At 49.4% G+C, this 12500-nt stretch overlaps 1 protein-coding gene across 5 annotated transcripts in view; it reads right to left on the bottom strand.

Annotated features, from left to right (window-relative positions):
• nfia (nuclear factor I/A) overlaps window positions 1-12500 on the bottom strand; it is a 142933-nt gene that overhangs the window by 42326 nt on the left and 88107 nt on the right. For all 5 annotated transcript variants that reach the window (XM_054733056.2, XM_054733058.2, XM_054733057.2 and 2 more), the window contains exons 3-4: window positions 10315-10380; window positions 1017-1091 (exon numbers count right to left, since the gene is read on the bottom strand). In XM_054733056.2, the coding sequence (XP_054589031.1) occupies window positions 1017-1091; window positions 10315-10380 (141 nt within the window). The remainder of the gene's footprint in view (window positions 1-1016; window positions 1092-10314; window positions 10381-12500) is intronic.

Here is a 12500-nt window from a genome sequence, read left to right on the forward strand (position 1 = left end):
CACACACCCTGAAGCACAGAATACAGAATGCACAATATCAGCAGGGGGACAGATTGAGACAGAACATCATGCGTGTGTGACAGTGTGTGTGTCCTGTCACTGTGACCCGATTGATCATGCGCCCTGGCTACTTGTACAGGGGAGATCTCCGTTTGGGTGACTGGTTAGCGTTCGTGACTTTCACCCGGGAGTCTGGGGATCGAATCCTGATTGGACCATTGTTTATATCCGCCACAGATCTCTCTGAAGAAGTCAGCATTGACGGCTTCAGCAGCGCTGTGCCACTCCGTGGATTTTCTCTTATTTGTTTAGCAAAAGCACTTCCTTTCATTTCTCCACCTCACCCACAGGTACCTCATCTTCTGCTTGTGAAATAGCGCTTCCTTGATCTGCCTTGATCTACGGTCGCCATGTCATTGGCGGAGCGCTGCAACAGCCGGCTTATGTATATGCATGAGGTCCACAAGGCACTTTGCATTGACCATTTATGGCAGTAAGTGGGCGTGGTGAGGGCGGGATGTGACTAAAAAGCAGCTGAGAAACATTCTGGTTAGTCTCTGATTTATGAAGCGGAGGTTGCGTGCAGCTGTGCGTCCTCCATGTTTGATAGATCACACACCTGCTTGGCGTAAGAACATTTTTTGGTGAGCTTAAGTATGGTTTAAGGATTCTACGCCATGTTTTATAAATGAGACCCCTGGTCGACATGAACACAACATTCACAGGAAGTAGTTAAACTCTCCACCCAACACACAATAAGGTTCTGATGGCCCAGCAGCATGACCAGAACAGGTGGTGGTTCTGAGCTTGCTTTCACACTACACGCCTGTAGGCGAAGCTAAAGCGCTGATCTTTGATACCTGAGAAGTTCTCTTTTTACAGGTGAGCTGTAGCTGTAGAACCAGTCCGGTCTACATTCAGGAAACCAAACAGTGAGTGAGGTGAGCGTTTACAAAACCAGACTCTGGTGCTGGTCCAGCACTGCTAAGAGCTCAGAAGCAAAGAGACAGACTCACTTTGAGAGACCCGGACAAGCTCGGCAACAGTGAACACTCCAGGTGTGACAAAGCTGTCCTGGAAGCCCAGGTGACCTGAGGAAGAGAAGCAAACTGATGAGTGACAACACCACCAACCCTTCTGAGTCTAACAGAACCACAGGTAGGACATGCAGATCAGCGGCTTAGCACATCTAGGCCGGCCCCCCAGCCCCGGTAGGTTAACTACGCGTTTTCCGTGAACAGGTGACTGATTTTTTTAGACTTGCTCTCCAGAGTTTTAATTCAATTCAAGTTCATTTATAAAGCATCCTGACACGCGTCGTCTCAAGGACCTTCACACAGTAAACAGGTCAGGTCATCGAGCCAATAAGTAAAAGTTTCCTATATAAGTATCGAGTCACTGACTAGTGTCAGAGTCTTTACAGCAAATGTGTGTTACAGTGGTCCATGTCGTGGGGAGCTGACCCAACACACTCACTACCGACTGACTGGCCATCTTACGTTCACGCCTACCTATAGAGGGAGCCTCTGACTGGCAGGTGGGAGCAGCCAGCAGCAGCTTCCTGCTTGCACAATTCATTATCAGCTGGTATGCAGTGGAGAAAACATCTTCTCTGCTCAGAACCAGCGCTCCAGCTGCATGCATCGTTCCACAAATGTGGAATGACCTTCCAAGCACTACCAGAACAGGAGCTTCCTTTTCAATTTTCAAGAAACTCCTGAAGACCCTGCTCTTCAGAGAGCATCTTCTCAACTAGCACCCTCCCTGCATTCGTCCCCCTCTCTACCGTCCACTCCTTGTTCCCTCCTCTCCATGACTGATGTCAAGTTGTTATTGTTACTATTGTTGTTAGCCTCAAGGGCAACATGCCGATTATCACTTGTAAGTCGCTTTGGACAAAAGCGTCTGCTAAATACATAAACATGAACATGAATACATAAACATGAACAGTATGAGGACAGACTGCAGTGGGGGCACACAACAGTCTCATTAGGAAAGTAGGAAGCTGTGCGCTTCATATCAGAGTCTCCACAAGCAACACAGCTCATGGCCACCTGTGATTACTAACTTACGGAGGACACCACGGATTTCTCATCCATCTTTTGTCCTGTCCATGCGCTCAGAGACTCCTGCATTCTGGAGAAGGCTGTGTGAACAAAACCTGGCCATGCAGGTGTGGGTCGTCGCTACCAAGGCTGGACCGGGCCAAGCCAGACATGAAGACGCCATAAGTGAATCCACTGCTGTCAAGCGAGATCTTAAAACACACAATAAAAATCTAATTTGAAGGATGTGAGGAATGAGTTCACCATCAGAGTTTCAGTGTACCCGGCCCGGAGGGTTACCAGTGTACCTCCTGGAGCCAGACCTGGATCTGGTGCCAGTGTGCATCTGGATATGTGGGCTCATCCACCTGTGGACCCACTACCTGCAGGTGGAACATGTTGGGTCTGGTGCATTCCCTTAACAGAGATGCCAACCAGTTAACAGGTCATTTGTGGATCTGGGAAATGCTTATTTGTTCCCGAGAGCACCCTGTAAGGGAGCGTATGGGATGAATGGCTCTTCCTGACAGCCCTTTGAGGCTCTATACCAGGCAGTGTACTAGGGCTGGGCTACATGGAGAAAAACATCCTGTGATGTAATTATAATATAATTTATCCTATTGGTCAGTAACTAAAACCCAGCTCAGCCAAATAAAAGTATCCAACTGGATTTAATTAGCAAACAAGTAGGAGCCTCCTATTGGATCATTTCTGCAAACAGCCAGCCGCCTGCTGTTCCCAGGCAGGAGAAAGTAGAAGCGGGACACCTTAATGTTCTGATGCAGCTCCACTAACATGTTTGACCAAGCAGTTAAACGACACAGCATCCCCCCGCTCAACCAGCAAAATACAGTACACAAGTATAAATGTACTCACTGACAAAGGAGCAGAAACTGCTTGGATGGTCTGTTAGTAACCACAGCGTGCCCTTTTGTCCAGCTGATCCCATTATTAACATCCAAACACGAACACACACACACACACACACACCTGAAGCTCAGAGTCGACATGGCCGAACATCCACTAACGTGAGGCTGAGGTCTTTCATCCAAGCTAGCTCTGAAGTCACATGGATGCTCATTATTTACTCAGATTTTTAAGCATTTAACTCCACTTGAACAGAAGAGTTACAAAAAGTTCACCCCCTCAGAGTCGTCATGGATGTAAACTAGATCTATTAAACCTAGAATGGCTTTTGAACCAGGCTGTGTACACGTTTATTTCTGCTGTGAAGTTGCCTTTTTCAGCATGAGTCTATGAGGATTAGCTCTCTTCTGCTGCCAGACCCTAGTGGATGAAGGTGGAACTGCAACTTTTGCCACTTCCGTGCTGGCTTCATATTCGTTGCAGATCTACCGGGGCTTGATTTCTGTCTAAAAGGTGAAAATGTCCACGGCTGGGAGGAAAAGCAAGAACTGAGCATCTGAAAAGTCTTTGCTTGGTGAGTACACATCTGGGGTTTCTCTTGCTTTTAAAAGTGTTACGGTAGCAGGAGCGAGTGGGGGTGGGTCACGGTAACAGGAGCGAGTGGGGGTGGGTCACGGTAGCAGGAGCGAGTGGGGGTGGGTTACGGCAGCAGGAGCGAGTGGGGGTAAGTTACGGCAGCAGGAGCGAGTGGGGGTGGGTTACGGCAGCAGGAGCGAGTGGGGGTGGGTTGCGGTAGCAGGAGCGAGTGGGGGAGGGTCACGGTAGCAGGAGCGAGTGGGGGTGGGTTACGGCAGCAGGAGCGAGTGGGGGTAAGTTACGGCAGCAGGAGCGAGTGGGGGTGGGTTGCGGTAGCAGGAGCGAGTGGGGGTGGGTCACGGTAGCAGGAGCGAGTGAGGGTGGGTCACGGTAGCAGGAGCGAGTGGGGGTGGGTCACGGCAGCAGGAGCGAGTGGGGGTGGGTCATGGTAGCAGGAGCGAGTGGGGGTGGGTCACGGCAGCAGGAGCGAGTGGGGGTGGGTCACGGCAGCAGGAGCGAGTGGGGGTGGGTCACGGTAGCAGGAGCGAGTGGGGGTGGGTCACAGCAGCAAGAGCAAGTGGGGGTGGGTCACGGCAGCAGGAGCGAGTGGGGGTGGGTCACGGCAGCAGGATTGAGTGGGGGTGGGTCATGGCAGCAGGAGCGAGTGGGGGTGGGTCACGGTAGCAGGAGTGAGTGGGGGTGGGTCACGGCAGCAGGATCGAGTGGGGGTGGGTCACGGCAGCAGGAGCGAGTGGGGTGGGTCACGGCAGCAGGAGCGAGTGGGGGTGGGTCACGGCAGCAGGAGCGAGTTGGGCTAAGTCACGGCAGCAGGAGCGAGTGGGGGTGGTTCACGGCAGCAGGAGTGAGTGGGGGTGCGTCACGGCAGCAGGAGCGAGTGGGGGTGGGTCACGGCAGCAGGAGCGAGTTGGGCTAAGTCACGGCAGCAGGAGCGAGTGGGGGTGGTTCACGGCAGCAGGAGTGAGTGGGGGTGCGTCACGGCAGCAGGAGCGAGTGGGGGTGCGTCACGGCAGCAGGAGCGAGTTGGGCTAAGTCACGGCAGCAGGAGTGAGTGGGGGTGCGTCACGGCAGCAGGAGCGAGTGGGGGTGCGTCACGGCAGCAGGAGCGAGTGGGGCTAAGTCACGGCAGCAGGAGCGAGTGGGGGTGGGTTACGGTAGCAGGAGCGAGTGGGGGTGGGTCACGGCAGCAGGTGCGAGTGGGGGTAAGTTACGGCAGCAGGAGCGAGTGGGGGTGGGTTGCGGTAGCAGGAGCGAGTGGGGGTGGGTCACGGCAGCAGGAGCGAGTGGGGGTGGGTCACGGCAGCAGGAGCGAGTGGGGGTGGGTCACGGTAGCAGGAGCGAGTGGGGGTGGGTCACGGCAGCAGGAGCGAGTGGGGGTGGGTCACGGTAGAAGGAGCGAGTGGGGGTGGGTCACGGTAGCAGGAGCGAGTGGGGGTGGGTCACGGCAGCAGGAGCGAGTGGGGGTGGGTCACGGCAGCAGGAGCGAGTGGGGGTGGGTCACGGCAGCAGGATTGAGTGGGGGTGGGTTATGGCAGCAGGAGCGAGTGGGGGTGGGTCACGGCAGCAGGAGCGAGTGGGGGTGGGTCACGGCAGCAGGAGCGAGTGGGGGTGGGTCACGGCAGCAGGAGCGAGTGGGGGTGGGTCACGGCAGCAGGAGCGAGTTGGGCTAAGTCACGGCAGCAGGAGCGAGTGGGGGTGGTTCACGGCAGCAGGAGTGAGTGGGGGTGCGTCACGGCAGCAGGAGCGAGTGGGGGTGGGTCACGGCAGCAGGTGCGAGTGGGGGTAATTTACGGCAGCAGGAGCGAGTGGGGGTGGGTTACGGTAGCAGGAGCGAGTGGGGGTGGGTCAGGGTAGCAGGAGCGAGTGGGGGTGGGTCACGGCAGCAGGAGCGAGTGGGGGTGGGTCACGGTAGCAGGAGCGAGTGGGGGTGGGTCACGGCAGCAGGAGCGAGTGGGGGTGGGTCACGGTAGCAGGAGCGAGTGGGGGTGGGTCACGGCAGCAGGAGCGAGTGGGGGTGGGTCACGGCAGCAGGAGCGAGTGGGGGTGGGTCACGGCAGCAGGAGCGAGTGGGGGTGGGTCACGGCAGCAGGAGCGAGTGGGGGTGGGTCACGGTAGCAGGAGCGAGTGGGGGTGGGTTACGGCAGCAGGAGCGAGTGGGGGTGGGTCACGGCAGCAGGTGCGAGTGGGGGTAATTTACGGCAGCAGGAGCGAGTGGGGGTGGGTTACGGTAGCAGGAGCGAGTGGGGGTGGGTCAGGGTAGCAGGAGCGAGTGGGGGTGGGTCACGGCAGCAGGAGCGAGTGGGGGTGGGTCACGGTAGCAGGAGCGAGTGGGGGTGGGTCACTGCAGCAGGAGCGAGTGGGGGTGGGTCACGGTAGCAGGAGCGAGTGGGGGTGGGTCACGGCAGCAGGAGCGAGTGGGGGTGGGTCACGGTAGCAGGAGCGAGTGGGGGTGGGTCACGGTAGCAGGAGCGAGTGGGGGTGGGTCACGGCAGCAGGAGCGAGTGGGGGTGGGTTGCGGTAGCAGGAGCGAGTGGGGGAGGGTCACGGCAGCAGGAGCGAGTGGGGGTGGGTCACGGTAGCAGGAGCGAGTGGGGGTGGGTCACGGTAGCAGGAGCGAGTGGGGGTGGGTCACGGTAGCAGGAGCGAGTGGGGGTGGGTCACGGCAGCAGGAGCGAGTGGGGGTGGGTGAGAAATGGATTGCTGAAGCCAAAACCAACCGAACACGCGGAGCGGCACATCTGGTTTACTTGGTGCTGCTGTATGATTCTGCAGTTTGGTATCAATCCAAAACCAAATAAATACCCGGCCAGCATTGCTGATGCAGACACCCATACAATACTTTTTACCGCTAGTACCATCTAGTTTGTGTGATTTATTAAAGGGTTGCGAAGCAGTTCTGATTTCTTTCAGCACCCCCAGTGCCCATTTGTAGAAGCGAAACTATCTCTTTGCTGCACGTTCATCTTTTTAACACATTAATCAAACAGCTGAAATGTCTCCCAGCATTCCCAAGTGTCTATGCAAGGGATTCATCACTAAACTAAATAAATGATCAGGGTTCATGATCTAAAACATGCAGGAAACGTGCTGGAGCAAGACAGCAGCGTCAGGCCCCTCAGCTCGACTTTTCTAAGTCCCAGCAGACCGGACTGGCAACTGTTTATGTGCTTAGCAGACGCTTTTACCCAAAGCGACTTACAATTTTTTTTTAACCTATAGGGCATGTTGTGATCTGTGGGGGAAACCGGAGTACCCGGAGAAAACCCACGCATGCATGGGGAGAACACGCAACTCCAAGCAGAAAGGCCGCAGCCGAGTTTCGAACCTGCGACCTTCGTGTTGCGAGGCAACAGTGCTAACCACTGCGCCACCATGCAACTGTTCTGTTGCTAGTGCCATAATCTGGCCACATGGGGCGATAGGCGCTGGGCGGCCTGTCATTAACCATGTAAGGGGTCGTTTTAGCACATACTGGCTCAAGAAAGTCATTTAAAAATGGAATAAACTGTCCCTTTAAGAGAATGCATCATCCATATGAAAATGTGTCCGAAAACTCAAATTTCAATGATGTTTTAAGTGAGTTTTCCCTTTAGTCAGTCACGTGTCTGATGACAATAACAATAAAGCACAGGAAACATTTTCAGACAAGTTACAATACTTTAATTATGTAACTCAAAATGATAAAACAACGTGTTGCCCCGTTGACTGCCATTTGTGGCATTACAACCACAGTTCTCTAAATCACAGCGCTCTTTTAGCCAGGGAGGCGGGATGTCCCTGCAAACAAACATGGCTGCCGCTCCAGAACAGACCAATCACAGCGCTCTATCTATTATGTGATATGGAGATCATCTATTGTTTACCTCCTTGTATTATTAGAGTAACACTTTTGAATGTTTTGATGGTATGATGTCATTTCCAGTCATATTTACAAACATTACTGCACATTATACACATGTTTACTTTATGAATACTGAGAGACACAATTTCAAACATTTTGGTATTTTACAGTAATTATTGTTATTTCAACAATTATAATTATACAGAGAGAAAGAGAGAGAGTGTCTGGAGGAATACTGGGAGGAGGAGGAGGAGGAGCTAAAAGTGTAAAATGTGAATTTTTGCATTTCTTTACAGTTTCTAGTAGTGTAGCTATTAGCTACTAATAGTGTACCACACTAGTGTAGTGTAGCTATTAGTTACTAATAGTGTACCGCACTAGTGTAGTGTAGCTATTAGCTACTAATAGTGTACCGCACTAGTGTAGTGTAGCTATTAGCTACTAATAGTGTACCGCACTAGTGTAGTGTAGCTATTAGCTACTAATAGTGTACCGCACTAGTGTAGTGTAGCTATTAGCTACTAATAGTGTACCGCACTAGTGTAGTGTAGCTATTAGCTACTAATAGTGTACCGCACTAGTGTAGTGTAGCTATTAGCTACTAATAGTGTACCGCACTAGTGTAGTGTAGCTATTAGCTACTAATAGTGTACCGCACTAAGTGTAGTGTAGCTATTAGCTACTAATAGTGTACCGCACTAGTGTAGTGTAGCTATTAGCTACCAATAGTGTACCGCACTAGTGTAGTGTAGCTATTAGCTACCAATAGTGTACCGCACTAGTGTAGTGTAGCTATTAGCTACCAATAGTGTACCGCACTAGTGTAGTGTAGCTATTAGCTACCAGTAGTGTACCGCACTAGTGTAGTGTAGCTATTAGCTACCAATAGTGTACCGCACTAATGTAGTGTAGCTATTAGCTAGTAGTAGTGTACCGCACTAGTGTAGTGTAGCTATTAGCTACTAATAGTGTACCGCACTAAGTGTAGTGTAGCTATTAGCTACTAATAGTGTACCGCACTAGTTTAGTGTAGCTATTAGCTACTAGTAGTGTACCACACTAGTGTAGTGTAGCTATTAGCTACTAATAGTGTACCGCACTAGTGTAGTGTAGCTATTAGCTACTAATAGTGTACCACACTAGTGTAGTGTAGCTATTAGCTACTAATAGTGTACCGCACTAAGTGTAGTGTAGCTATTAGCTACTAGTAGTGTACCACACTAGTGTAGTGTAGCTATTAGCTACTAGTAGTGTACCGCACTAGTGTAGTGTAGCTATTAGCTACTAATAGTGTACCGCACTAGTGTAGTGTAGCTATTAGCTACTAATAGTGTACCGCACTAGTGTAGTGTAGCTATTAGCTACTTATAGTGTACCGCACAAGTATAGTGTAGCTATTAGCTACCAATAGTGTACCGCACTAAGTGTAGTGTAGCTATTAGCTACTAATAGTGTACCGCACCAGTGTAGTGTAGCTATTAGCTACTAGTAGTGTACCACACTAGTGTAGTGTAGCTATTAGCTACTAATAGTGTACCGCACTAGTGTAGTGTAGCTATTAGCTACTAATAGTGTACCACACTAGTGTAGTGTAGCTATTAGCTACTAATAGTGTACCGCACTAAGTGTAGTGTAGCTATTAGCTACTAGTAGTGTACCACACTAGTGTAGTGTAGCTATTAGCTACTAATAGTGTACCGCACTAGTGTAGTGTAGCTATTAGCTACTAATAGTGTACCGCACTAGTGTAGTGTAGCTATTAGCTACTAATAGTGTACCGCACTAGTGTAGTGTAGCTATTAGCTACTTATAGTGTACCGCACTAGTGTAGTGTAGCTATTAGCTACTAATAGTGTACCGCACTAAGTGTAGTGTAGCTATTAGCTACTAATAGTGTACCGCACTAGTGTAGTGTAGCTATTAGCTACTAGTAGTGTACCACACTAGTGTAGTGTAGCTATTAGCTACTAATAGTGTACCGCACTAGTGTAGTGTAGCTATTAGCTACTAATAGTGTACCACACTAGTGTAGTGTAGCTATTAGCTACTAATAGTGTACCGCACTAAGTGTAGTGTAGCTATTAGCTACTAGTAGTGTACCGCACTAGTGTAGTGTAGCTATTAGCTACTAATAGTGTACCGCACTAGTGTAGTGTAGCTATTAGCTACTAATAGTGTACCGCACTAGTGTAGTGTAGCTATTAGCTACTAATAGTGTACCGCACTAGTGTAGTGTAGCTATTAGCTACTTATAGTGTACCGCACAAGTGTAGTGTAGCTATTAGCTACTAATAGTGTACCGCACTAGTGTAGTGTAGCTATTAGCTACTAATAGTGTACCGCACTAGTGTAGTGTAGCTATTAGCTACTAATAGTGTACCGCACAAGTATAGTGTAGCTATTAGCTACCAATAGTGTACCGCACTAGTGCAGAGAACATAGTTACTGCACCAGAAGGAAAATACTTTTATTTTAGTCGACTAAAATGAAAACAAACTGAATTGTGAATGAAATGAAAAAGATTTGGAGTCAAACGACTAAAACTAAATTAAAATTTCTTCTCAAACTAAACACTGATAATGAACTTCCTTTAAGATCACAGGACCCAGCTTTACTGAGGCTTGCTCAGGTGCAGGAGAGTGTGGGTGACTGCATCCCTAGTTAGCATAGGCCTGTTTCTGGACCCAGGAACAAACCTGGACCAGAACTGTGGCGCTGCACAGATGGTGGCACGATAAGGGTTAGCACGTCCTCCCCACTGGTGAGTGGGTCTCCTCTGGGTTACCGCCCACACACTAAAGACATGCTTGTTGAAGCTAGATCTTTATGTTTCACTTATCACAGAGCAAGACGCTGAGCAGACCCTACTGCGGTGCACCGTGGAATATACAGACTTCAGGGAACTAGAGTGGGTCCAGGTTCATTTGGAGTTCAAGAGAGGACAACATGTCTGTGTGTGTGTCTCACCATTCTCTGGCTGCTCCTTGATATCTGATTCGCTGGCTTGGTTGGGGCTTGCTGATGAGCCGGTTTCTGTCAGAAAGAAAGGAAAAGCGATGAGGAGGAGACCAACAACTAACTCTAGGCATGACGGTGCCCGGCAGCTTCTGGCCCAGTCGGTCAGTCTCAGTCACCGTCCTTGGGCTTCACCTGGGAGGGTCGGAGGGGCTGGTGGTGCTGCATATGCAGCCTGGCTCCAACCACCAGAGGTGGAAAGAGTACTAAAATGTTCTACTTAAGTACGAGTACCAATACTTTGATAATTTTTTACTCAAGTATAAGTAAAAGTACTTGCCTAAAAAGTATCGTAAATAAAATGTACTCAAAGTAAAAGTTACTTAGTTACATTTTTGTCAGCATAAGGATGGCTACATCTAAGTAGTGCTAAATCACAATGCTAGTTCACAATTTGCTCGTATGTGCGCACGTACACACACGCGCACACACACACGACTAACTACACTGAACTGCTTTAGTAATAAATTAATCTCTTATTCTGGAGTAAAACAAAGAAACAAGCTAAATCATCACATATCTGTGGCATCAAGGAGCATCTTCTGAGTTCAGACACAGGGATGGAGCACAATGTTTACACCTGAACCGTATCAGGATGGTTTAACTCACAGAGGCCTGCAGGTCTTCTGAGCAAAGCGCTGAGAATCCGCTTGTTATGAGCGCTAAACGTTATTTTGCCGCTTCTGTGCGGAGCGATAGGGAAACACAATTCAAACACGGAACCGAGTCCGGCTACCGAACCCATAAACACGTGTTTATATACATATCTATGACCGAACCAAGCAGAATTCTGATGACGTCACACCGGAGCGCGAAGTTGCGGGTTCCAACCCACAGGAGAGGAGGGAGAGAGGAGGTAAACAGCGAGTGGATCACAGGGACTGAACTGGTGTTTTAGAGCAAAACTGCTGTAAAAATGGCTGTTGGTCCTCGTAATCTAAGTAATTTATTAAGCCTATAACTTGTTTTTACTCAGTAACGGATATGATTTCAAATGTAGCAAATTACAATTATTTTTTAAAAACGTACTCAAGTAAAAGTAAAAGTACAGATTTTAAAAACGACTTAAAAAGTATAAATATACAAAAAAGCTACTCAATTACAGTAACAGGAGTAAATGTAATTCGTTACTTTCCACCTCTGTCAACCACACACTGCCCTGTGCAACGTGTGTGTGTGTGTGTTTTCCTCTCCACTGTCGCTGCATGCTTGCTTAGTATGAGGATTGCTGTAAAGACTCTGACACTAGTCAGTGACTCGATGCGACCTGCTGGGTTCCTTATATAGGAAACTTGTTACTGATTGGCTGAATGACCTGACCTGTATTGTTTACTGTGTGCAGGTCCTTGAGACGACTCTGGTCCTGACTTGGTGCTTTATACTGTAAATAAGCTGAATTGGATTGATTAAGGTTCTGGTCTGTGATAAAGATGAGGTTCTAATATTGTAATGAAGCTGCGGAAAAAGTAAACGAAGGAGGATGAAAAGGAGGAGACCAGTCCCATTCTGCAGTGACGAAGAAAAAGAAAATCAATGGTAATGGCTCTGCCGCAGGAGACAGAAAACACACACACACACACACACACACACACACACACACAAGCCATATGCGTGCGCGTGCACACACACTCAGGGGTGCAACCCACTACTTTCTGAAGTGTATGCAGCCAGAAACAGGCACCAAGATTCCTGACAGAAGGTTTGGTGTGGGAAGCAAGCTGACCAAGAGAGTCTCTGACTTTGGGAACCAGCTTGTCTGGGGCACAGATGAGGATCTCAGTCTTATCTTCATTCAGCTGAAGAAAGCTCCCACCATCCAGGTTCTGATAGAGTCTAAGCAGGTGTGGAACAGCTGCAGCTTAGACATCTCATGGGGCTTAAAGGAGATGTACAGTTGGATGTCATCTGCATAAAGATGGTAGGAGAGTCCTTTAACCCTCTGGAGGCAGGCGTTGCAGATTATAACATTAAAACCTACCTACCTGGTTGCTCCACATACGTATTTCATGAGCATTTTTTAAGTCAGAAGTAACCCTGAAGGACTTAGTTGTTCATCCTTTTATCAAAACGTATTTTGAGCCTGAGAGGGTTAAAGGAGCTCAGGATGTGCTGAAGAGGAAGCAGATAGAGGAGGAAGA

Source organism: Nothobranchius furzeri, chromosome 8, assembly GCF_043380555.1.
Source record: "Nothobranchius furzeri strain GRZ-AD chromosome 8, NfurGRZ-RIMD1, whole genome shotgun sequence".
Lineage (NCBI taxonomy): Eukaryota > Metazoa > Chordata > Actinopteri > Cyprinodontiformes > Nothobranchiidae > Nothobranchius > Nothobranchius furzeri.